This window comes from Festucalex cinctus, chromosome 9 (assembly GCF_051991245.1).
Source record: "Festucalex cinctus isolate MCC-2025b chromosome 9, RoL_Fcin_1.0, whole genome shotgun sequence".
Lineage (NCBI taxonomy): Eukaryota > Metazoa > Chordata > Actinopteri > Syngnathiformes > Syngnathidae > Festucalex > Festucalex cinctus.
Window position 1 is genome coordinate 5,221,683 of NC_135419.1, and position 27,513 is coordinate 5,249,195.

The 27,513-nt window shown below is 39.0% G+C and overlaps 2 protein-coding genes across 2 annotated transcripts; both read right to left on the minus strand.

Moving 5' to 3' along the window:
- Positions 1–282: 282 nt before the first annotated feature.
- Positions 283–8,080, minus strand: lrit3a (info leucine-rich repeat, immunoglobulin-like and transmembrane domains 3a). The gene is made up of 4 exons (XM_077532791.1): positions 7,785–8,080; positions 5,270–5,736; positions 3,212–3,517; positions 283–2,378 (listed from the first exon to the last, which is right to left on the minus strand). Exons 1-4 carry the CDS (start codon positions 7,898–7,900, stop codon positions 1,345–1,347), a joined length of 1,923 nt encoding a protein of 640 aa, XP_077388917.1. The 5' UTR covers positions 7,901–8,080; the 3' UTR covers positions 283–1,344.
- A 3,461-nt stretch (positions 8,081–11,541) lies between these two features.
- On the minus strand, positions 11,542–26,403 carry gpm6aa (glycoprotein M6Aa). Its single transcript, XM_077532687.1, has 7 exons — positions 26,134–26,403; positions 15,936–16,128; positions 15,191–15,347; positions 13,665–13,818; positions 13,460–13,536; positions 13,022–13,087; positions 11,542–12,067 (listed from the first exon to the last, which is right to left on the minus strand). The coding sequence occupies exons 1-7, from the start codon at positions 26,168–26,170 to the stop codon at positions 11,915–11,917; spliced, it is 837 nt and encodes a 278-aa protein (XP_077388813.1). The 5' UTR covers positions 26,171–26,403; the 3' UTR covers positions 11,542–11,914.
- Between the last annotated feature and the right edge of the window lie 1,110 nt (positions 26,404–27,513).

The window sequence follows — 27,513 nt, forward strand, 5'->3', positions numbered from 1 at the left end:
ATTCCCCAGCATGATCTCATGATCTTAACAGTACTTAACCATAACTAGTAGCCTAACTACCATTAAATGCCACAGAAAAGTTGAAGTAAAAAGTTGACTATTTTTAAAGAATAAGTCAAATATTTGCTATGTTAAATATTTTTAGACAAACATTTTTGTAATTAAATAAAATATTTTTTCCTCAAGAAAAAAAACAAAAAACAAACTCTACCCTTACAACCAATTTCACTAATCCCCTACCCTTAGGTTAATTTGCCTTTTTATCTGAGGTATTTGACAACATTTCTGCTTTATTTCATTTTATTAAAACGAATGGAAATGTACATAATAGTCTTGAAAATAAATATATACATGTTAAAGATGAAAAGTGGCAACCTTTCACATGAGTCACATTGTATTAACCTTTGTCGGGTAAGGCATACTTGGACGTTGTGGGTGACAGGAAGTGACTATGAATGAATGACTTGACTAGTCTAGCATATGATATTCATATCTAACACTTACATTTTGGCATTGAATATCACAAGAAAACACTTTGATTGATATCATGTGCAAGTCCAACAAAGGTGTTGGCTCCTCTGAAAATTTTAAACAGATATAAGGCTACCAAATGGATAAGGGCATACATATCAAATAACAATATCAGTCAACCATACAGTAGAAACAAACCTGTGTGAACGTTAAAACGTGCTTTTTAAATCCCAGAACTGGATTTTTTTTTTTTCTCTTCATTCTCTTGGTTGCACTGCTTCCAGTTGTAGATATTACATTTTTTAATCTTAGATTTTAGCCTCTAATTTGCCTAGGAACTTCAGTCAGTTGTGCTGGTTGATGTAACTTAAAGTATTAGCAATGACATTTTCTTTAACCAATATCCAATCGGATATCAAATTCGCAACTTGGCCCACAATAATGTCAGCATGTTTCTGTCACATGGCCGCTATTGATCAGAGCAAGACATGTTTGGCAGTAAAACATGTCTGTAGCAATCTGCCCACACAACTACTTTTAATAAGCATTTCTGGTGCATGATGTATTTTATGAAGAGTTTTTACGTGTTTGTCATGTTATTAGATAAATCTTGATTCTGAATTGTTCCATATGATGTATGTGGCACAGTTGCATTTTTGTATGGTATTGATGGTTTTGATAATTGCGATGTGTTGGTGGTGGTATTAAAAGGTGGCTTGGTCGGATAAATCCCAGGTACCAAATGTACCACCACTGCTAAATCATAATCTATATATTTAGAAATGTATGTTTTAACTTCTCAATGTTGCTTTTTTCAGTAGTTTATCAAAGGCATTTAAATACATAGATTTTTCCGATCATGGCGCTCTGGTATCAACAGAGATACTCGGACCGCGAACTGTCACTCTTGTAGGTCATCTGGGAGTCGATACTCGAGCGAGAGCACAGCAGCAGCCGTTCCGACTCGTGGGTGGGCCTCCTTGCCCAAAGCTCTGTTGGGTGAGGGTTCGTGGTCCTTTGCTTCATGGTGATAGTCTCGAACTTGACATAGCTCTCCTTCTCCAGTTCCTCTTCGTCCGGAGCCGCCTCGCTCGCCTTGCAATAGAGGGCGAGGATCTTGTAGAGCAGCAGGCCGATGAGCGGCAGCGCCAAGGCGCAGGCGATGCCGCTGATGATGATGAAAAACTGGCTCTGTTCTCCATCCTCCACATTGTCCAGCGTGTAGAAATCAATGCAAGGGTCTTTTGCGGCAGCACTACCCTTGGCCACAAGGCAAACCGAGTACCTAATACCGGATGAGAGTTCTTCCAACAGGATTTTGCCACTGCCTGCGGTCGTCTCCAATGTTCTTTTGTAGTCATCCTCGCCGTCTTCGCCATATGGTGAATAAACAATGGTGAGGGGAGAGTTCTTGGGTAGCCCCTCTGCTGTCCATACCAAAACCGCACTGTCAGATGTTTCTTCCACAATCTCTAAGTCTTTGACCAACTTTGACGCGTCACTTTTCTTACTTTTTTCATCCGACACAAACTTCCGCCCGCCGCCACCTTGCTGGATCTTTGCCGGCTTGAGCGAACCCCTTTGGTCACCTGAGATTGTTTTTGGCTTGACCGAGAGCGCAACTGCAGTTGTCTGGACCATGGGCACGCTCGAGGTTGAGACGGTCACGCCTGTTCCCGTATTGGGGTTAGGGTCTGGCCAGTCTGGGCCTGTCGGTCCCGTCCCAGCACCGGACATCGGTGGAGAGATGGTGGTGCTCATGGTGCCGACCACTGAAAGGGATATGGTGGCGTCTGCTGCACCGGCGTCATTCTTGGCTTTGCAGCTGTAGTTCCCGGCGTCCTTGTGTAGGATTCCATGTAGGCTCATGATGGACCATCGGATGCCGTCACCTGGGGATTCCTGTACTGTAGAACCAAGCAAATAAATGTCAATATGAAGACCTAAAAGCCTTTTGTTGATTTATTTACAGACTCTACAGGAATAAACCAGTAGAACGTATGTGTACTGTATATACTGTATTTATAGAGGAGTAATTGGTTAGGAAAATGGATGAATAGATGGATGGTCTTTAACTTATTAAAAACGGTAAAATCAATGAAGCAATTATGCATTGTTGATATAATGTTGTTTTTGAAAATCTGCTACTGCTAAAGGTCATTGGGCAAAATAGTTCATGATTTATTTTTATGTTTTGGGGTGATCCCTGTGTGCCACTATAATAGATCCGCTTCTCCACTGAGCAGAGGCTGAATCCCAAGTTCAACATTCTGAATCACAGCAAGAACAATTAGTAGTAAACTAGAACCATTAATGTGATGTTTTCACAAATTGGACCTTGACACGAAAGCAGCGAATGGATGAAACCATTTTTGTTTCTGAAACTGAATTATCTTGATCTCCACAGTGTTACAAAACAGAAATTCAGTTGCTATTTTAGCTCTAAATTTGTATGTGTGTGTTTGCATAGCTACAAAAGTTTAATCAACCCTCTTAAAAAATAGCATTGTGGCCATGTCAAAAATTATTTTTAGTATATGCCGCGGGCCGCCAAAATATGGCGCGTCTCAAATGGCCCCCGGTTTGGACACCACTGGTGTAGAGAAAATTGCACCACCACCGAGTGGTATAACTGAACTGTGCTGGCTGCATCAAGACAGTCAGATGAGTTTACCGCTACAGAATTAGTAACCCCACTACAATATGAGAACAATTACAAAGACTAAATCTATCTTAATACCTGTGTTGTTGACTAATGATCCATCAGAACGAGCCCAGGAGAGAGTTGGTGTCGGGTACCCTGTTGCGTCACATCGCAGGAGAACATTACTCCCCAGCGGAGACGTGATCTTGGTCGCAGATGTCATGACCGAGGGCTTGACGCAATTGTCGAGTTCGGCACGTTGAAAGAGGACGCCAGATAGGTTCTCGGGTGCGCTGCAGGTCAGGAACAGGTCCATCAGAACCACGGGCGTGACTGCCATTTTGGAAATCTCGATTAACTTGGAAATCTTGCAGTCACAGAACCAGGGGTTGTCTTGGAGGCCTAGAAATATGAATTTAGGAAATCAGCTTTTCATTGTATATACTGTATGTAGTTCAGGCAGGTATTTTCATGACATGATTTGGAAGTTCTTTTTTGTCATTTTCTTGTGGGGTATTGCCCAACCTTTATTGAGCGAAAGCACTTATTTTACATTATTTTTAAAAATCTTAAGGCATACCACCAAAAAATATCTTTTTTTTTTTTTTTTTTTTTTTTTTTTTTGCTGTATGTTATGAGTCAGTGCAGTTAGTTGGTGGAAGAGGGCCCCCCCCATACATCCACCCAACATCCATTTTCTCCCTCACAATTTAGTATTTCAATTGTTCTAGTCATCATAAGTAATGCCAGAAATAAATAATCATCTGACCAGATTACGTGAAACTGTCTTATTTCCTGCAGCACATTGAAAAATCTCTCATGATAGTGGTTTGCAATCTCTGTTTTAGCCACATAAAATTATAGTTCAAGGGCTGTGTATTCATAACAAGCTATTGTGCGATCACCTGTTGCACACAATAAGAAAACATGTTCCCGATGCATATCAAATCCTTTTAACCAGATTAGATGTCCCAACAGTGTCGGCCAGTGCACCTAATCTGGCTCTGGCCTTTATTCGATGTGTGGCCACTCATCAGCCACGTCAATAGATTACAGCATTTGCATGTTAAAATGAAGTGATAAGTAACAGTGTGCAATCTATCAGGATTATTAATGCTGTTTTTATCGAACAATTCACTCAACGAATCAGACGATGATCTCCTCTAAACATCTTTGCGACGTAAACATGAAACATAGTGTATGTGAAAAGGTGCCATTTCATGTTCTGGAATGAAGAAGCATAGGTATGCATACAACGATGCCTTCAGTAATTACAGACTATGGACTATATCATTTTAGCATTTATGATCCCAGTATGTAGCGAATCACTGCTTGGGAGCACTATAGTTACCCTAGTCAATGCGTGACTGAATCTTAGATTCATGGATATATATGTACGTTTTCATTCAGATCATTCATACTCCACAAACAAAATTACTCCCAAAAACGTATAAATATGTTATATTTTAAGCGTTTTAAGTGTCCCAAAAACGTATTTATGTTTTTTTAGTTTTTTATTTATTTTTTTATTTTTTTATACTAGAGCATACAGAAGGCTTTGATGCAGCCTCTCAACTGCAAAGAATGGTTGAAAAAAAAAAAAAAGGTAGTTATTACACAAACGGCCAGCAGATGACAGCAGAGCAAAGGAGATCAACCAGGGCCATGTTGAAAAAAAAAAAAGCTCAATTACTCACAATTCTAAATAGATTTGTGAATATAGTAATGATGAAACTTAGCTATATTGTAATGCTCATTGCTGTAAAAATGGAAACAGATAGAAATATATATTTTTTTCTTGATGAAAGAAGATACTTTAATCTTTCTTTTGGTAGGTTCTATGTTTTTATAGAAATAGAACACAATATTCTGTGGGCCTTGCAAAATCCAGTAAAACAGCTGGGAGTGAAGGGGATTGCTTCTGTGAAAATGGCTGGGAATGAATGAGTTTTTAATTAGGGTGATAAATTAACTGTGGACAATGAGCTTGAACTGTGCAGTCACTTAGAATGTGCTAAATTGATCGTGCTTGGCGCTTGTATGTTTGTCTAATTCGAACCAATTTGGCTAGCTTAGTAGCAGGTCCATGGAACCAACTGGCTGATGTAATTAAGACTGACCTGTCCTGGTTGTGACACGATCCTTGGTACTCACCCAGCACCACCTTTTGAGAGGTGTTTGATGTAACCGGCTCGCCATTAAACGGTGGCCAGATATTCATGAGGTCCGAGGGCAGGGTAGCTAATTTGTTGCTGGATAGATCCAAGTACGTAATCTTCATCAGGTAGGGAATGGCCTCAGCGGGAATGCTGGCAAGCCTGTTGTTGTGCAGGTCCAAGGTTCTCAACAAGGGCATCTCCTTGAGGGACTCCCATGGGAACACAGAGATCACATTGCCGTCCAGCCTCAGCTCGTGGAGCACTTTGAGGTTGTAGAAACTCCCCGTGTCCACCGAGGTGATAGAGTTGTATGTGATCCACAGGTAACGGAGGTCTGTTAGGTAGTAAAACGCTTCTGTCGGCACTCGGCGGACGGCGGTCTTCTCCACCCGGAGCTTGACGGTGTCCACCGGGACGTTGACGGGGATATCGGACATGTCGGGGTCATTGCAGAGCACAGACCTGGGAATAGAATTGGAATTGTGGATGTGGCAACTGTACTCACACTCACTAATTAATTGGAAGTTAAGGTACTTTTCTAAACAGGATTGGCAAGAGAGACGTATTCATTCAACTCCTGTTCTAAATGGTAAAGTAAAAAGAAAAGTACAAACTCCGGATTGTAGTCAAGTACAAAAGTAAAAACACATTTTACTGTCAGTCATGCACAACACGCGTTTTGAATTGGCACAACGAAGAAGTGAAATTGTTACATGTTTATGTTAAACTTTTATGCTATCAAAGCGTTGTGAACTGAATACCCCCCCCCCCCAAAAAAAAAGAAGCCGATATTAATAACTGAAAAAATACCCCTTACTTGTATCCGTTATTCACATTACATGAACAATTTTCAAACGCCAGAAGCTATATCAATAAAAAAGAGCAATGATGATAAGACGTTGAATCGGTAAGACTACCGAATGAACAATTCTGAGCTCTTAAAGAAGAAAGAAAAAAAAAAAAAAAAGAAGCTATATCAATAAAGATTACTTGACTTGACTTGACTTGACTTGACTTGATGTTAATAGTGCTGTTTCTGCCTTTTGAGACCCCAAGATCTTATTCAATTATGATCTCACTGTGGGGTTAACTTTTACTTTGCCCAATCTATGTACGTCTTTTTTACGTTTTATTTTTTATTTTTTTTTATCTCATTTTGTGATCAACAGATCTTGTAAAACATAGTCATCTTATTTTGACAAAATAAGTAGAAAACCCAGAAATCTGTTTTAAAATGTAAGTGAACATAATCATCTGAAAAACGAATACTCATGTTAATTATTGTTACCTGAAAAATCTCAACACTAACAAAGTTTGTAATCGGTTACTTCCCAACTTTTGAAATACCACCGCAAGATCGACTGGATCACATGCTGCTTGCACGTCTCAACCCACGTTACTGTTTTGCAATCTGTCATCCATAGATTCAGAATGTAGGAAATTCCCAGACTTTAAGCGGAAAAAAACAAAATAAAAAAAACAAGATAAAACCATGTTTTGTTTTTAGGGTTTTCTTTCTTTTGTGCATAAGCTACTTATTAGCTATTGTTGTACTTTTTCTCCTAGCGTGGCAATACAGCAGGGTAGCGATGGAAACAAGTGCTAATTAGGTCTCCCTTAGGGATTAATGGGACATTACCACACCAGTGAACGTGTTATCTCAGTACATGTGGTCAATGTAATTAATTTTTTTTTGGTTCGAAACAAGAATCCACTGCTATATAGCTATTGAAATGTTTGGTTTAGAGGTGTAGGTTTAGAGCTTGAAGTTGGGGATTCCCTGCTAAAGCAACACAACCCCGATAAGCAAATCAATGGATGGATCAATGGATGGATGGATACATCACAGTTCACCTTTCCTTTATCATCCATCTATACTATATCACAGTTTTTCTGAAGGGTTAATTACACCATGTGGGAGGGTAAGACTTAAACAAAAAAACAAATGTTTTAAATTTTTATTTCATTGTTGGGTTTTTTTTTTCCATACATTTTTGAACTGGTTCTCAATTGCAGTGTTTCTAATGTGTTTAAAAAGTCTGTTTTAATAACTTTTAATGTGTTTAAAGCATGTGTATATTTTTGACATGGTCCCTCTATTTTTCAACTATATCACTCTAAAAAAAAGAATTGTTGACCTACTTAATTGAAGTGCTTCAACTGGTAACACGCGATTGAATTAAGTTAATCCAAAATTACTGTATTACGTTTAATGAACTCAACAGATTAAACTTAACAACCTCATAATTAATTAAACTTAATGTATTGACTTGGATTAATTTAATTCAATCGTGTGTTGCCACTTGAAGCAATTCAATTAAGTTGGTTAACAATTCTCTTTCGACTTAAGTTGGTTCAACAATTCTCTCTTTAGCGTGTATACGACTTGTAGTTCTGAAACCTAACTCTCGCAATGAACGGAGAATCACTGAACTTTTGAATATTTTAAAGTGCCCAACTTGAGTTTTATAACAAACCCGTGAAAATATGAAAATGTGAAGAAAAGTTACCTGGTTCCCGTTCCATCACTACGTCCGTGGAAAACACAAGTGCACTGGGAGGGACAGAAGGGCCGAGCCATGTTACAGCAGCATATCAACACCAACGACCAGAGGATTTGACGCATGATTTCACCAAGAGGACCCCAAACAGTCACTTGGAGGACTGATCGGGAAAAAAGACATCAGGATTCTTTACAAGTTCCAAGGATTCCTTCCAAAAAACAAACTGACAACAAAGAAAATCGCTTTCGAAGTCCATAAGCGTTGGCAGGCTGGCAGTGGACTTACAGTACAGGTCACCTGTGAGATGCTAATAGCCTTGCCAAGATTAGCTGAGGATTTAATTGGGTTGCAAGGGTCACGCAAGCTCGGCAGCAGGCCCTTTAATCGCTAATCCGCCTCTTCCGGAAAGGGTTTCCCTTACGTGACCATCACGGCTCACCTGTTTTCTGGATTTGATCATGTGACATTTGTTACCTGAGCTCTTACATCTTAGGAACTGTGATGTCATTTTTTGTCAACACGCAAGTGGCAAAATGACTGACAGATCAAAATCGGTGGATTTTGAGTTGGAGTTATAGTTGGGTTTAGATTTATGCTTGAAGTTAGTTTTTTTTGCTTTTTTGTTTTTTTTGTTTGGAGACTTTAGGTTATACTTTAAGTGCTGCATTACTATCTGACACGACTCCGTAAACAACCAAATTGTAAACGTAATATCACCTGTGTCTGTGTGCCAACGCTCTGTCTGGCAACAGAGTGCAAAGTGTAATTTTGGATGTGATTTATGGTCTGACTGGCCCCTTTCCTCATATGAAGCCAACGGCAAACTGCCTCTTGATAAATAATCATTGGAAATTGACACAAGCATACATATCAACTCAGTACTATATTAGGTTGTGAGTAACAGGCAGTGAAAATGTATTTTAGGCCTCTCCAAAACGACCCTCGCAACATTCACTCTGGAGTGCCCACTGGAAAGATCACAACCGTTTCACTGATCGACACGAAATTGGCTAGACATGTCTATTATAACTGGATGCAAAAAAAAAAAAAAAAAGTGCAAATGACTCATGCCTGGAACTGAATAGGAAGTTCAACATTCTGGTTTTGAAGCGGCCATTTCAGAGCCATTTCCAAGGCTCATACTTTGACAAAGTCTGTTTAGGGAATTTTCCCAAATAGCCCCAAAATGTAAGCAGGTGTCCGAGACAGATGGATGACACTAATTAGTGAACCTTTCCTTATATGGATGAAACTTGGCATTAAATTTACTGTTCTAAAAAAAAAAAAAAAAAAAAAAGTTAAAATAATTTTAGCAGTTTTTTTTTTTTTTTTTTTTGCACCTTGTGCCTTTGCAATGTAAAGGACACGATATCGCCATCTAGTGGTTCACAATGTATCCACTCATTCTAAAAATTCAATCAACGCCATCACCTCAAGTACACAAGTGAATTTTATTTACGCGAGCAAATTTTTTGATCATACAGGTCAAATAAGCCACTTCAAGCTGTTGGCACATGGATGTATACAAAACAAATCCAACTTTTTCCCGCCGTCTTTTCATGTAAAGCCTGCTATGAAGCATCTGTAGTGAAAGTACAAAAAGACAAATACAAGGAGACAGCCGATAAGAGTGAGAGAGAGAGAGAGAGAGAGAGAGAGAGAGAGAGAGAGAGAGAGCGGGGTCATTACAGAATAAGCAATGTCAGTACAAGTATTAAGCTTTAGGACGATTCCTCATCACAAACTAATCACAACTCAAACAACTACGTCTCTATATTAGAAGCATGAAGCATCATTATATGCAAGGTTTTAGTACTGCACGTTGAAACAAAAGGGCTGATCAGCAAGACAGGTAAAAAGTGTCAAAATTAATTCAAATGAAAGATGTGAGATAAAAGTTACTTTTTTTCGAGTCAATCCGACTACATTAATGCATGTCCATGCCACAAATAACATCTAAAGTCACAGTCTTTACTAACAGTAAACTTTTCCAACTCGGAGCACAGAAAATAGTCGAATAAGCGTATGAAACACTGACAATATTATTCTTTTTCAACAGCCAATCAGCTGTCAGGCCTCTTCTTCCGAGACCATCAGTGTTGACTATCCAGAACACTTAAAGAAGACATATTATGGAAAACTGTTTGTGTACACATAGTTTGGTCTCTGAATTGGAGATTAATCTATAGTTCAATTTTGTGTGCTGCAAAGATTTGTCAGCACACGAGCCATTTGGAATTTTACCAGTTTATGATGTAACACAATGGCTAATTTACATAATCTTGCCCCCCACACAGAGTTTCACTGCCCACGATTTGGCAACTAGGCTGCCTGGCATTTTTGAGCGACGGTCAGACTCCGCCCGCCGGACCACAGAGAGACAAAAGGTAAGCAGAGCTGCAGTCGTTGCACAGATTAACATTAGCTAACGGGGTCATCTGCGTTAGATACTCTGATAACTAGCACTTTTTTTTTTTTTTTCCTGCCCATGACTTGGCTTTTCTGAAGACACCTGGAAACTGTTTTAAAATGTGACAACATTTCACAATATGTCTCCTTTAAGTGAACCAACATTCTTATTCTCCCTTGACTCAAGTTGCAGTGCTTCACCACACATTGGAATGCTTTCATATATCACTATATACAGTGCAGAGTATGCAGGAAAAAAACCCCTCAAATTCATTATGTCAGTCATAACCATAACAGTGGTTTATGAGAGCATGTGCTTTAGTGACATTGGAATCATTCACAGTTCAGAGATATATGATCCCTTTCTCGCAAATTTAACCCCATTAATATATATCAATCAAAAAATAATTTCCCTGTTCAACAGGCTTGGCACACCTAGCAAGTCATCAATAGATTTTGGTATTCATTGTTGTTTGCTATTTTTTCTTAAAATATAAAGTAGCTAGTGTATTGTGACTAGTGGTTTTAATCCCTGTCAAGCATTTTACTGTATGTTTTTTTTATTTATTTAATTTTTTCAAAATACATCAGTCGTTCACATACAGTACATCGATATTACACATGAGATGAGAAATGTGCTTGAGAAACCTTTTTAAAGCCCCTGTTGACCTCCTCGTGAAGCAAAAATAAATAATTTGTCACACTAAAACTCAAGAAGAATGATCTTAAGCCTCCTGTTATATTGCACGTCATATTGACACATTTTGATATTTAAAAATCTAAGTAAATTAAAAAATAATTTTAAAATAAAATAAAAGAAGAAAGCATTTTCTGGTGGCCTGGTTTCTTTTCCTTAATTATTTAAACAAAGCAAGAGAGAAAGACAAAAACATCAGAAAGAAAAAAATGGAATTAAAATTTTCCCCCCCTATTTATTAGTAGCTTTAAAAAAAAAAAAAAAAAAAACACACACACACAAATATACATGTGGGTCACATTGACCTGTTCGAAATTAGAAAACAACAACAACAAAACAAACAAAAAAAAAAAGTAAGAAAATATTTGTAAAATGTTAAAAAAAAATAAAAAAAAAATAAATACAACTTCGATTACTAGCCCTGTTTTTGTTGCTTGCATCTATTTTTTAATAGCTATATTTTCAAAATCATATAATGGGCCACATTGACCCATGGACATTTTTGGAGTTCCAAATAACATAATAAATGTGTTCTGTTTTATTTTTTTCTAGTAGTTTTCAATTTATGTTCCATTAAACCCCTATTTAACAATATTAATGCTTAAATATCCAGCGGGTCACATTAACCCGTGAACACATGTAACAGGAGGGTTAACAAAAAAAAAAAAAAAAAAAAGAAAACTTTGGCTTAGCAAAACAATTAGTTCATAAGCAAAAGCGTAAACCATAACATTTTAACAAAAAATCTACTACTAGTGCTACTCATGATTCTACAAACTACACTACAACTACTACTCGGCACTAAACGACTGTTCTCATATTTCAACAACTGCCAGAATGATGACAAACACCGTGCACGAGAGAGGTAAAGGGGCTTAATTTGTTAGCTGAAATGCTGTTTGCAGCTGAGGTCGACCCCCGCCCAAACCACATTGTCATGTGACGCACCAGTGATGTTGGCGGTGGCGAGGAAGCCCCTCCCCCCCACACACATACCCTGGGAGTGCCCCCCCGCCCCCGTCTTGGCTTTTTATGTATAAGCGTTGAGCCGTTCCTTGGAGCGAGTGGAGTGGATGTCGTGAAGCTCCTGCTCCTCCTTGGACTTGATGTCCTCGTACTTTTGCATCCGGCACGCGTCCTTCACGTAGGCCCAGTTGGCCGACAGCACCATCAAGTAGTGGATCTGGAGGGCAATGGCAGAAAGAGGAAAGCCATGTTTCAGAATGGGAAAACAGCCCAATGTCTTTTTTTTTGTTTTCATCTAAGTGTAATTGCTGAAAATCACTTGTTATATATGACTTGATTTTATTTGTTTTAAACCATGTATTCTACCATCAATTATTTAATGAACAAATTGAGTAATTAGATAAAAAAAAATGTTGTATTATTTGAATAACAATACTTAAAACAAAACAATTAGAATTGAAAAAAGGAAAATTAATTGATTATGCTTGTTGAAACTTTTATCGCTTCCACGACGATCCAGCAGGTGGCAGCATGATACCGGTTGCATTCTTGGGACTCGTTTCCATAGCAACGCAGCACAGAGTGGATTATTTAGCTGCAGTGACTGTCATTTATCACAAACAGTCTATTTACATACACACTATTTTCACATTTGATGAATTGTTTTTGTTTGACAACTGAATAAATAAACTCAACATTAATTGCATTTAATTAAATGGGTTTGCATTGCAATATCTTGCGTATACATTAGATACATTACATTGATTATGTTTTTCAGCAAGTCCAATCCCTGATTAACTCATTTCCTCTCTGGGAAATTGGATTCCTAATAATATTTTCACCAACATCATCAACACTCTCTCGTTCCGATAAAATAGCTGCTAGGAAATGACTTGTATAAAGCGAGCGCGTTTGTCTCCTTTCTTCTCACTGTTTCCATGACGACGTCGTGACATGCCAGGCCCCCTCCGAAAGAAGGGAGGAGCGGGAGGCAGACAAACGACGTCGTTTCACTGCGCAAAAATGCTTTCTCACAGATTAACGGTGGTCTGCTGAACTAATTACCAGTCACAACAGAGGTTTGCTCCTTAGTTAGATTATTTAAAAGATGGATGGATGGATGGATGGATGGATAGATAGATAGATAGATAGATGTTTGGATGAATCTCACCATAGCAATGACGGCGGCTCCTGCTCCGGCGAGGGCGCAGATGAACAGGTGGAATGTCATGTCCAGCTGTAGCAAAAAAAAAATAAAACAACACAAAAAAACACAGCACCACTGTCACCATCATTGTTTCTATTTTCCTATGTTTTAAAGTGTGAAAATGAAATCATGTTCTTCTATGTTCAGGTTTAAATAAGAAAGTCAGCATTTTGATAGACATGACAAAATCAACACGCCATTGCTCTTCTTGGATTTTCAGCCAGAAAAAAAAATCTATATATCAGGAACTAAATAACAAATATTAGCTCATTAAAAAATGAACTATTGGAGCAGAAGAGGTGATACTAAATATAAAGTGTAACACGACAAGATACATGTCCTATTGTAACCGAGTTTTTTTTTTAGTAAATTTCAAATTATGTGGCATTCTTTAAAGCTCACCTCATTGGATTCACACATCTTGTAAAACTTCTCAGATCCGGCACACACTGTCTTTGCTTCATTAATAGCCACGATACCTGCAAAGTAATTCATAAAAATTATTGTACTACAAACGAGACTCCAATTAGACAACAGCAGGTACTAATTGGAAAGGACTTTAGCTAAATGAGCCATTTAACGTTTTGACGGGATTGGCCATCCCTACCGTATTGGCGCGGGTCCAGGCAGAGCGTAGTGCCCTCCAGCACGGTGGCATTTTGGCAAATGCTCCAGATGTTGAAGTAGATGAAGACGGGCAGGGAGGTAAATGCCGTCACGCCCAGCCAGGCCAGCATGAAGATGTACGTCAGCATGATAAACTGAAACAACATAATAGATTAGTTTTGTGCTAAGTATAATAATAAATATTGTTTTTATTTGCAAGAAAAATTGTCAGTCTTCTGCCAAAACCAATAGATGTATCCCTTGAACATACTTCCTTGATACCAATTACTACTTTGCTATAAGCCTGGGCTTTGGTACCCTCTGGTGGCAATTTAGGGTGTTTCAATAATACCACAAATAAACGTGTTTTTGCACAGCAACTCATGGTACTTTCCACAGAAAAAAAATGAGAAACTTCCCATGCGAATACATCGTTAAGTACCAGAAGAAGTAAGAGCAAGAAGCTAATAATCATAAGAAATCACAGCATATCATAGATACACCAAATTAACGTACATTTGCCTCCGGTAGCATAGGAAATAACATCACCAGTCTTAATTCATGAAATAAGCATGAAATTAATTACAATACAATACAATTTAACTATTCATTTCCCACATGGGATTCATATAGTATCTATCTATCTAAATAACATTTGCTCAAAAATGTTTCTTAGCATTAGTGCAACAAGTAGAGTCCGACATAAGTTCCAACTGCGACATGTAAAATAAAACAGAAACAAATCTGATTGGCCAATGAGCACAAGTCCTGTTGACTTTCTTCGTCTCTCATGCAGAGAGCTGCAGACTGGCAAACTAATTTCACGGCTGACATAATCTCGTTATGTGCCGACTCCTTGATACGACATTTTTCATTATTGTCACGTCCTGGTAATTGAATGATTTGGGCCGCAATGTCATCACAGAGCTGGAACGCGTTTAATATCAACATTGCGTTATTTGGTTCATTTTTGCTCATTTTCTTGTAGATCTGATGGATAAGCTGCAAACTTTATCCAGTTAGCAATGTTATTAGTGTAAATATGTACGTTTTCTATTAGAAATTCCCATTTTCTATAGAGTTCTGTAATTATTTAATTTTAAATGTGTTTATTCATTTTTTGTAAATCATTGTTTTCATTTTAATTTTAATTTTGTATAATTCGTTTAGCACCCATAGGACTGATATTTTCCACTTGTGTGTCTCCTCTTTCATGTGACCATGATAAATTATGCATCATAACAATTTCTAGAAAAACACATTTGAAGCATTTGAAACCAAAGTTGTGCTTTGTTCGATGACATTTCGTGTAGGAAGCTTATCAACGTCAGCTTTCACACACACGCGTACAAATACATTTCCACTTGGTAAATTTTTTTTTTTTTTTTTTTTAATTAGCCCTAATGAAATTAATTATTAGTAATACAAATTTGAAATGAGAATGTATTATTATTTTATTATTAGGGTAAAACAAAAAATATTACATATTTTACGCATCCCCTTTTTAGACTATATACAATGACCCACCCAAGCACTGACGCAGCGTCCGCAGGTTGTGATCTTGAAGTCTCCATAGAGGTCTTTGATGGCTCCACTGGTGAAGAAGCCCTCCACCATTAGCAAGATCCCATAGACAAAAAAGGCCGAAGCCACACCGTAGATCACATACTTGATGATGTCAATCCTGGGATTAAATACATTTAAAAAAGCATTAAAACATTAAACATTTAAAAAAACAAAACAAAACAAAACTAAAAAACTATCTCTTATACTCTGCTGCCACCTGCTGGCCTTTTTTGTAATAACCACCATTGCTTTAAGCTTCCTCTTCAGTTCAGAGGCTGCATCAAAGCTTTCTATATGCTCTAGCATAAACAATAACAACATAAAAAACATCTAAATACGTTTTTGGGACTATGGCAATATTTAAAATCGAATGTTTTTATATGTTTTTGGGAGCAAATTTAAGTAACAAAGAATGCATATTAGTTCAAATGGTCGTAAGAACACTAATTGCAGTAATAGGGCCATTTATTATTGCTCTAGGTGAGGCTCAGGTGAGGCTTTTTAATTGCCGCTAGTTGTGTGATGTCATTTCAAACAAGTTAATAAGGTTAATGTACAATATTTATTATACAAAAGCATATCATTCGTCGTGACATCCACTATATCTAGAGGCAGAGCTGCACTATGTTTGTATACAAAGTGTCATGCATTTCCCCTTCGTGCCCTTTACCTACTAATTTCCGAAAGTGATGCTTTTTGTACTCACATGGTGAAGACGTCTAGCGCATCCACGGGGCTGCGCACCACCTCAAAGTAATTCTGCAGGATGGTGACGGTTCCGGAAAGGGCCTCATGGCCGCATCCGCAGAACAGAGCCACGCCGGCGTACAGCAAGATGGTGGCGATGAGCGATGGGTAGGGGATCCTGCCCAGGCATTTGATGCAGCACTCCAGGCACCCTAAACACACCAAAAAAAAAAAAAAAAAGAGAGGAGTCAGTCAAGAGGGACTAAAAGAATGGTTGATGCTGCAGCTTCACTCTGACAGTATAACACGATTTGGCCATTTACAATCTCCTAAATTTAAAGCTCTGTCGGCGGGCACCCATGCACAACAGAAAAAATCCATCAAGTGGACGGGGAAAGTAGGCCACAGTTCATTTTGTGGCTGATATATGAATGCTGACAAGTGTATTCTCCTACTATCAAGAGTATTTAAAGCCACACACCATTCACCAGCCAGCCTCAGTTATCTCCCGCATTCTGGCTTTTGTGCCTTCAATTTGTTCTGTCGGTTGTTTTGCCCTCACAGGACAGATGACATTTTGTACCACTGCTTGAGATTTACATCGCAACCCCGGACCTTTAACCCTATGTTTAATTTTTGCCAAGGCTTTCTTGGAGTATGGGGGTGGGGTTCGGGTCGTAAGCGTGGCTAAGCATTGCTTTGCCCCAAATTCAATCTGTCCTCTGTAGCACCTGGGGAAGTCTGCTCATACTTGTTAGTGTTTAGGGAGCGGTTTCATGGCACTTTGAATTCTTAGAGCTCAAGCCCCTAAAAGTCACTCACAGTAGCAACACCGGAATTGCTTTTTTATTCATTTATTTTATGTAGAGCCATTCGCAAAATTGAACAGGAAGTTGGCCATTTTAGTTTAAAGCAGCCATTATGGGTGAATTCCAGATCTTGTACTTTGTAGAATGTCTTTACATGATATCAACCTGCTGTAGTCACTTGATGAGTCAGTGACATATTTCACCAGTAAACAAGAAATCGGGTGGACATGTCTATCGTAGCAGGACGCATGACAAAATATCAAAAACCCATGCCTGAAAATAAACATGATGTTGGCCATTTTGGTTTGAGAAAGCCAATTAGGGCGGTTTCCAGGGCTTTAATGAAGTCATTGTAGGGAAATCGCCCAAATCAACCTAGATAAGGAAGGCGGTATCCTCGACAGATTGACGACAATAAATTAAGATTTTTGCCTACCCAATCTAATATAATGTTGGCAGAACATGGTGTCAAATTTAATGACTAGCTCGAGGAGTCTTTAAAGGTTATAAATAATATATAGTCACACAAATTTTATATAAAATAAAATGTGTTGCAGAGACTCAAGGAGCCATGACTAAAATTAGATAGGAAGATGGCCATTTTGATCCAAATTCCTGGGCTTGAGCAAACTCCTACAAGGGATTCACCAAAAGGAGACCCAAGTATGAGCAAAGACAGAGGTTGATGCGAAATTGGCAACCTTTTTAGCCTATGCTAATGAGGGTCGAGCATGGCGTCTAATTTTAAAATTGTAAAAGGAAGTGAGGACCCGATCATTAATTATCTGTGATTTTGAAGTTTCAACGTTGTCAAAACAATCCCAATCAGACATACTTGAAATTGCTGTAATTAGCATTCTAGGCTGCTGATGTCACCTGGTCAAGAAACATGGTAAAAAATGTATTACAACCTCTGACTCAGAAAAAGCAAGTTGGAACTTTTTTTTTGTACACCAACTTCAACTATAACATCACATATTAAAAGATAAACTTCTACTCATTGTCACATGTCATACTTGTAGTCTGGAATGCCGCATCCTTTTGGATACCCATTATGTAAGTCTTTGATGAGAAACATTATAAATGCACCACTCCAACAGCGCTGTGGGCCAACATTGTTGTTTTCACGATTGCTTTCAACTTGTAGATTGCAACTGTGAAACTGCCAAAAACGCTTTATCTGTTTTGTTTTGCTTTTACCTTAAAGCAATGTAAAACATACACGGTCCGTCACTGGTTTGCTTATTTTTTCATGCATGTAATGCGGAGGAAAAACAAGTGGTTATATTTTGGCAGTTGGAAGGAAGTGTTGACACATAAACCGGGCTGTTTGTCAGGCTAATGCATTGGTGGGGTTTATTTCCTGTGCAAGACATTATCAGCTCTCGGGGTCTATTATCAGTGTGCTGCCATGAATTAACAAACCCGTCTATTGACTCCGGATGCTTCCCTAGCGGGATGGAGCCGTGGAATACAAATGTTGTCCTGATTCTCACTGTTTGAAAGATTCCCGCATTGTCAATCAAGGATTCCTTCCCTCAGAGTGTCTTTTTATAAAGTCGTCTTTGTCCTCATCCCACTCCTCCTCTTTTTCTCAACCCGTCGCTCCTAATTCTGCCGTGAGTATGAGCAGAATATCAAGTAGCCGCTGTTGGCCAAGCTCCAGGTTGGCCCGGATTATCTTCATGCATGCCTACTGTACTGTGGCACCTCCGTTGTTGGGCCGCACTGTGTGTTGGATGCGCCTTTTTTGACTGCATTATTTTTAGACTTTTTTTTTTTTTTTTTTTTTTTTTCCCAGGAAAAGTGTTCCGCTTTGCAATAACCTCACAACTGCAGCTTCTATGCTAATTTACACCCAGAAAGCATTGCCATATCTGTGTCAGGCTAGCACATGTTCTAAATATCCAGAAGGACTTGCGGGATTGTATTATAACGTACAGTAGACCTCACAACTATATGCCAATTTAAAGGAATTTTGATCACTCATAGTTTCATCATCAATGTCAGGAAATTATCCCAAAAAAGGTGATGCCAACTTGTGTCACAGTCTGGCCTACATCATCACTGCTCATTAGAAAAAAAACAAACAAACACATGCATACTGTATTTGATGGCAATGATCAGTTAGCTAGTTAGTTTGTAAATTAGTCTCTTCGTTGGGAAGCCATTTTTGTATTTATTTCATCATTTGGATTTTTGACTAGTTGGTCAATTCTTCTGTTAGTCAGTATGTCAAATACTCAGTCAGTTGGTCAGTTATCCTGTGTTAACCACTTTGTCAATTAGTGAGTCAATTAGTCTGTTATATAGCCGGTTGGATATGCAGTCAGTAAGTTAAATCTGTTAGTTAGCTATTTAACTAGTTATAGTTAGAACAATAACAACAAATATCCATTATCCATTTTCCAAACTGCTTGCTTCTCACAAGGGTTATGGGGGGTGCTGGAGCCTATCTCAGCTGGCGGCAGTACGCGGGGTACACCCTGAAATGGTTGCCAGCCAATCGCAGGTAACAATTAGTAAATATAAAAACAATTGTTAAATGTTTATGTCAGATTGTTTAGCGGTTCGGAAAATGGATGGATGGATGGATGGATGGATGGATGGATGGACAGACATTGAGTTGCCTTGTGTATGAAATGCATTATATAAAATGTCATGCTCTGCCTTTTGCATATACATTATCATTTTAATTTAAATGACTTTTTATTCTTTTAAAAAACGTGTATTGTTGAAAAATAAATAAATAAATAAATAAATAATTAGAAATGTAAATATGTGTAATAACAATTGTGCAATTATAGAGAAAACAATTGCGTTAATGCAACAAATAATACAGGTCTCTTGATAATGTAAATACTCGATGATGCCACACTGAGACAACCCATAGGCTATGATAGTGTCAAAACGAATTGTGTCCGCAGTAAAACCTACGTGCCGAGAAGACCTCAGGTGTAACACCGTGCAAATTGAAGGTTTCAGGCGCAGCAAAACTGTCACCACTGCAATTCACCATCTGAAACCGGCCGATGAATGACCTTTTGCCATGGGCCAGAACAAGCCTAATAAGACTTTATGTCACACCGTTGCGAGTTTATGAGAGTTTAAAGCTTCACATTGCACTACAGTGTTGTCAAAAATCGATGGCTACGGTGTCATGTCGTCAACAGTCTGCTGATGTTCGACAGCTGTGGCGATGCAGCGGCATAAAATGGCGAGCAGAGGGGGGGGGGGTTCGCTGCTGGATGCGGAATCCATAATTTTAGACAGTGCTGCCAAGCGTGAGCGCAGAAGATCCCACATTTATTATTGATGCTGAGAATGACGTTACCTAAAGGAGCGGAGAACAAGCTCAGCTGCTTAATCAGGAGGCTGGAGAGGAGGAATTTTGTTTGGGGAGGGTGGATGATGTTTTAGCACAATTTTTGACCAATCCATAATGGGTGACAAAGGCCTCACCATTCGGTCCACATTCAACCACTACATCAAAAGTGATATACAGTAGTTCAGCCATTTCAGAGGCAAGGCGTGGAAAGGTGTGACATTTTGCCACATGCTTTGAATGGGGTGTACAGCAGCGCCGCCTTATGGACAAACATGAAAGGCAAATGGGAACGATGTGAGCCCTAATTCTTCCCCTTTAGAAATGAATGAGGAATTTTTTGGTGAAAAATTGTGTGAAAACTGTAAATTTGGAAAGAGAAAAATAATATCCAAGGAGGCGTGCATTGAATATGTTGAAATTTTAATGTTTTGAATTGGTCAAGAAATGTCGTTGAATGCCTAAAAACAGTGAAACAAGGAAAAAAAAAATGCTTTCAGCATTCACAAAATGAAACGACGGGTACTGAACCATGCCATTAAAACCGAGTTACGTGTACTCAAGCGTGACTTTTAGCATACCATTACATCACTACAACCCCAAACGTAACACAGCGCAACACTCACAGTTTTGCACTAATACAGAGAGGATGACCCCCTCAGAAGACCACCCCCACCTCCCACTTCTCCTCCATCTGTCAGTGTCATGTCCGACGGGCAAAAGGGACACACGCACACAGACTGATCCAATCAGCGTTATTGCGCGTGTTAAGGTTATCCTCAGATAAAGCCGTGAGGTAAATTGCATCCTTCCAGGGAAACATGAGACAACTGAGGTTAATTAATGAATCATTTGTCCACATTAATGTTAATAGACGTTCTCAGTTGCTAACAGAGATTTTGACACCAAACGTAGAAAATAGAGAAAAATACAGTTTTAAATAGACATGTATGTTTAATATCAATTTCCTCCCTTGCATATCCATTCCAAAACAAACAAAATGTTTCCCCCAAACCTGCTTCACTCATTCAACAACAATTTCAACATGAACCACAACAAAGCAACCATCCGTGGTGTTATTGATCGCTCCTATCGTGTTATCAATGGTTAAGGGGGCGAGGGGGGCGAGGCCACACCCTGAAAAGCCTCCATGGGGTTACATTCAAATAAGTGTCATTCATTCCCATTGATTTTGATGCACTGAATTGAGCTTTACTCTTCACGTTTTAGCCTTTACCAGTAGGTCCTGAAGTGAACTCTGACAAAACATATTAATAAATAAACTCCTCAGCAGTCACGCTGAGATTCCTCCATCGCTCACATGAAGACGAGAGAGAAGAGAAACAAAAAGAAAAAAAAAAAGCGTTGAAGGCTGTGCGGTGCTTTTATCCCCCGAGGGGGGCCGCGCTATGCGGCTAATGCGTCTCACTCACTTTATTGTCCCACTGAATTTGTTGACGTACACTAAGTGGGTCACGGCTCTCAAGGCCCCGGCGCAGATTTGGCGCTGCCGTCGTCATGGCGATCATAGTGGTTGATTAAACATGCGAGGAGGAAGAGAAAGAGGAGGTGGTAGCTGAAAAACTCGGCTGCCTCGGGGGGGAGGGGGCCTGCACGATAACTTTTGGAAAGCACGGGGGAAGACGCCCCGCTTCTTTCGAGTTTGACAGCAACATTCCATCTCCAGCTACTAAAAGCTGATATTTACTGGAGATATGCAAGTGTATGTATAGTACAAGTGTATTAAATCTCTTCACTTGTAATTGTTTGTTGGCTTGAGTTCATTTTTTTGTCCATTTTGCTTGGCAACCAAAACTCTTTGGAAAAAAAAGCAAAGGAACCTATTTGGGAACTTGAGTCAAAATAGATCCACGTGATCTCTTTCAGCCAATCAGCAAAGGCTGTTCGTGATGCTGAGGAATTGAATTTAAAAAGTGAAAGTGTGACTGCAGTAAAATAAATAAATGAATAAATAAATAAATAAAGCTGTCAGTGTCAAGTACAAATTAAAACTGTGGCTGTCACCATTTAAAATAAGCGAGAGTGGACTTTCGAATCATATCCTTTATGAATATATGTGTTTGCTATTTTTTTTTTTTCCTACTCAATTGTTTTTTGTTTTTTTTTGTTTGACCTCTTGTTTGATGTTGGACTTGCCGGACATAAATGTTTCGTATCATCCGGCCTTGGTGGAAGTCTGCGTTCTACAGGATTGCAAGGTGGAATATGTGTAATTAAATATGGATGATGGAACAGAAGGGCAAGTGGAGTCTTGCAGAGAAGATTCTTGGCTCGGCCGACACTAACAGGTGTTCAATTCTCACTTTTTCCATTCGGCTGAATAATACTCAGTGTCGCCTCAAACAAAGTGTCATACCTCCCCCTGCTCATTTTCACATTATTCTCACTGCCATGATCAATGAATCGTAATCAGCATAATCATAATTTGCACGTGCGTGTCTGTGTCTGTGTGTTCGAGTGCGAAGCAGCGACATCTTTGCTTGGCAGCTGAGTGGGCAAAATGTCCACCTGCTGCTTGTGATTCATCAACTCCGATTTGTAACTCACAGGAATCTTTGAAACGCTAAAATGCCTCCAGTGCTATTACAATTGAAATAATACGATCATTCGATTGATTGTTCGCTTACTCGCTCAATCTGGTGTTAGTTTGCACACACTGACCGTTGGTTGGTTGGTTAGTTAGTTAGTTAGTTCGTTCGTTCACAATATCTAAAGCTAAATTTGGAAAAATAGTTTTGTTAACAAAAAAACAGTTTATAAAACTATCTTAACGATAAGTATAGAGATTAAGATTAAGAATGCCCTTCATTTTTGTCTGTCAATTAATTAATTAATTAATCATGCATTCATAATCATACATGAGCTTCGAGGGTTCATTTTAAATGTTTTTCGGTATTGCTGTGCATCCACACAGAAGAAGGAAGGCCAACAGCCATGAGAAGTGTAGTTTATTGTACTACATAATACTTGATGACCTTTTGTTTTATATATTGCTCTTGTCAAATGCTTCATATATATATAAAAAAAAAAACAATAATTAAGAAAAACGAAACCCAAATAAGGTATTTTCGTAAAAATAAAAACTAACAAAGCCCTTCCTGCTCTTAAAACTTCTTATAACTGCATTTGAAAAGCAAGCGTCAAAACCAAAATAAAGACTATTAAACTATTATAATAGTGTGCTCATCTGTTTGTTAGTTTGTTCTGTCACTATTTTAGTTTATTTATTTGTTAAATTCACTGGTTACTTCACTTGGCTTTCTCCATTAAATATTTCTCTCTCTCACTCCAAACGTTTGTTCACTTGTCTGTTTATTTTTAAATTAGTTTTGCTTACTCGTTTATTCACTGGTTCTTTTGTTTGCTACTTGAGTTGCTGATTTGCTCATTCGTGCATTAGTTCACGTGTGTATTTGCTAATTAGTTAGCTAATTCGTTTTGTAATTAGTTTTCTTAGTTGTGTCTTTCTTTGTTCACTTGTTTGTTCTTTTTATTCATTATAACTTGTATAACTTCTAAGTTTCTTCATTAGTGCCTTCTAATTTGGGATTTGGTTTGGTTTGTTTGCTCAATCATAAGTTTGTTCGTTCACCTGTTTGTTGTTTTGTTCGATGACTTCATGTTTTAATTATTTGTTCATTTGTTAGTCCCCTGTCTCCATTTGCTTGTTCAATTGCTCACTCGTTCCTCAGTTTATTCATTCACTTGTGTTTTTGTTCATTTGTTAGTTGGTTAGCTCACTCACACACACAAAAAAAAAAGTCAAGTACAAAACAGAATCTGATAAAGTTGTGAATCGAAGAGCAAAATGTTACTCAGCGGAGTGGAAGTAACGTTGAATTAAAACGAGACCATCTCCTGCTCAAATTATGTAAAGATACCTGAAAAATCTGACAAACAGCAACTATTTGTACTTCATCACTTATGGGCTCACCAGTACTACAGATCTTACCACATCCAATATCAGAGCTGTAAGAAAGAGTTGTGTTGCCACCCAAAAAAAAAAAAAAAAAGACGAATGGACATGACTTGTAGAAGTGTACGAGCAGCTTGCATGGATGCTTCTTTTGGTCCGATGAGCATTTGTGTTCGAGGCAAAGACTTTGCTGAATAGCAGTGCGAGCCCACAGCGCACACTTAAGAATCATGACAAGCCAGAGAGCCAAGTCGAGCTTTCATCCGCATGCCTATCGCAATATATGAGACAATACAGAAGATGGTGCTCATATGACTTTCTAGTTCTGGATCATTCTGGTTGGTATTCTTTGTGCTTTCCTTTCAATCTTTTACTGACACGTTGTGAGTGAGGGGGTGAGGACGATGATGGTAATGACTACTGTTGGACAGTGCCATGGCAACAGTTCATATGTTCCATCTAGGAGCTAAATGGAGGTTCTAAACATAACCAAAGAGTATAGCTTGTACCAAAGAAGCTGTCACAACAAGTAATTAAAGAAATGGATATAGTGGGCTATTGTGGATAGGTTCTTAAAGGAGCCATTTTTATTCATCATTTGATGATCAGCAAATTTCAAACATCATGCAAAAGCTTTCACAGTTTTGCGCCAGCCGTCTGTCTATCTGTCTCGGTTACCTTGCTTTTGATTGGGGCAAGCCTTCGTCAGACTGCGAAACAAAAATGGCTGCTTCAAACCATTTGGTTGGATTGGTCAAATTGGTGTGCAGGCTTTTTTTTTTTTTCAAGCTTTTCAGATGGTGCTACTAAATGTTTCAGATCCCTAAAATAAATGTCCAACACAATACACATTTTTGCAAAATTAGCAATTTTTCCATCACGTTGAGGCCGCAAAATCTGGTAGAGCTTTTTTTCCCCATGCTCCACATGACATGGGGGTGGATTCTGCTGGTGAACATTGAGCTATATAACTTCAGAATAATTATTCCGGCCTAAAAATTGAATGATAAAATCTGAAGCTAAACCCAACTGTAGGAATCCTGTGTGACGACAATATGACACCCCCAAAGTCACTCTTTAACTCATTAATAGTTTCACCAATCGACACTAAATTAGGTGGACATTTAGCTCATAACATGGAAAGAGGAAAAGTTTCTCAAGGACCCCTACCCGAAATTGAACATTGAATTGACATTTTGAGTTAAAACAGATATTTTATGCACATTTCAGGGCTTTGACAAATTACTGGTTGTGATTTCAGAAGCTACTTACCTTATATCTAATAGATATCTAGATAGTGACTATTTTGTTTTTTGTTTTTGTTTTTGTTTTATTTTTTGGGGGGGCCCATCTAAAGCCATTTTAGCAACAGGGCACCACCTCAAGGAACCACAAACAATTGAACCATAAATTACTTAACCAAAAGCAGGAATCATAAGTAGCTTTGAAGATGGATAGATGAATGTCTTGAATCATTCATGTAGCAGTTTTCAGTGTAATAAAATGATTCACAGTTAAACATACAAATAAAAAATCAGAACACTCGCAAGGAGCTGCTGTAAGCCACGACTCTCGCCCAGATGCTCACATACTATCAACCTTACATAACTCACTCAGCCACGCCTCTTAAATGCACACTTCCAACTCCTGAGTAAATTGTTTCCAGTATTTTGGATGTTTGATGATGAGAGCGTTTTTCTTGTCATATTTCCTGTTCGTTTGCTGGGGGTTTTTTTTTGGAAGGAGCTGGAATGAATCAGTGCATTTGAATTCATTTTAATGGGGAAACTTGATTTGATATATGAGTAAATGCATTAGCTTGTTCACGATCCAAATTCAACTCAACTGTATATATTGAATGCGTTGGTTTTGCAGTCTGATGGATTAAAATGGGAGGCTTGGCCTTGCATACATGCAAGCCTCATCAAGCAAACAAAGGCAGTTCAGCGCAGCCCCCTCAACTCACCCCCACCCCCTTTGGTTCACACCCCTCTGCCAACCCAAAACACAACACACACGGGCGTGCGCGCTCCAGTCGAGTGCGCCCACTCAACGGACAAAAGAAGCGAGCGAACAGCTGCTTCTCCATTGACTACTTATACAGAAAAGTCGACATGTTTATTTTCCACATCGAGACACGACTCACCCTTCTGGGTCTGCCCCTCGTCCATGTCTTCTTCCATCGTGCTGGTTGTGTTTTAACGCAGCGAATCAGAAGAAGTGTTTCAGCGTCTTAGAATTGTGTACGTCAAGATGGGTTAGTCCACAAAATGTTGTCCGATTAGTGGTGGCACTTCCAGGGAATGCTGTCAGCTCACTGTCAAGCATCCGTCTTTGTGGTGCTGTCCATTGCACGCTGCCGAGACAAGTGCTGAAAAGCCCTCCTTGCTGGAGGAGGAGATGGGGGGGGGGGGGGGGGTCTGTGTGGAGCAAAGGGTGGTCTCAAAAGCGCATGTGTGGTGGGGGAAGGGGGTGGGCGAGCGCTCGGCAAGGCAGGTGAAATCCGTGATGGGAAGACTGCGACGAGCGTCTAGACCAGATCCATGCTTGGAAAAAAAAAGAAAAGAACGGTTTCACAACCCCCACCCCCAACCATTTGCTCCACTGCATTAGTGCAACCCCCTTTCAAAAAGGGGGCTTTGAGAGGCAACATCTGATTTCCAAATGGGATTCTGCTTAATCGTATTAGTCGTACACATTCTATTGTGCAGGCGGTGATGACGCTTTGCCACATTGTGACACGTCCTCCTTTAATTCGCTGTCCTAATTCTGTGATAAATGACATTTTATATTCTGTCATCGCTACCAGGAAGATTCAATTACATTTTATGTTAGCTTTTTTTTATTTCGGGCTTTCTTGAATACTGTCAGATGTGATATTTAATTAAATGGTGAAAGATAAAAGGTGGCGTAGTGGCTGGCATTCCGCTTCCTTTGCCCAAAAGTCAACAAGGACAGGCTCCAGCTAACAAGCAATATATAAGACAAGCACTATAGAAAATGGATAGTGACGCATGGTGTTTTACACTACTGTTGTCATGACTCGTGAGTCATGAAGAAGTGATGTTTTTGTTTCATGTAATAATCATCAGGTTTTCTACTGGTTTTGTGTTATATGATTTAAGAACTTTAAGATGCCTAGATGATGTGTGTGGTGTCAGGAATCTTTGGTACTATGTGATGTATGGGTCAACAAGCCAATCAGAGATTTCCATGTTATAGGATGTCTTGCCTCGATCTATGATGAGATTAATTGATTCTCTATATAAGCTGTCTGAGAATTGTGTGTGTTTCGCCGGATTATTGCTCACTGTTCCTGTGTACAGCTCTCTTAGTTTCTTCCTCTCGATGTGAATAAATAGATCAAATCTTATTTGTGTCTGCGCTTTTGGATCCAACCCTCCAGCACACAACAACTGTAAAAGCAGTCGAAGTGAAAGTGTGAATGTTTATTTGCCCAGATGTGCCCTGTATTTGACTGGCAGGGGCTCAGAACGGATCCCTGATGCCATCCCACCTCCACCTT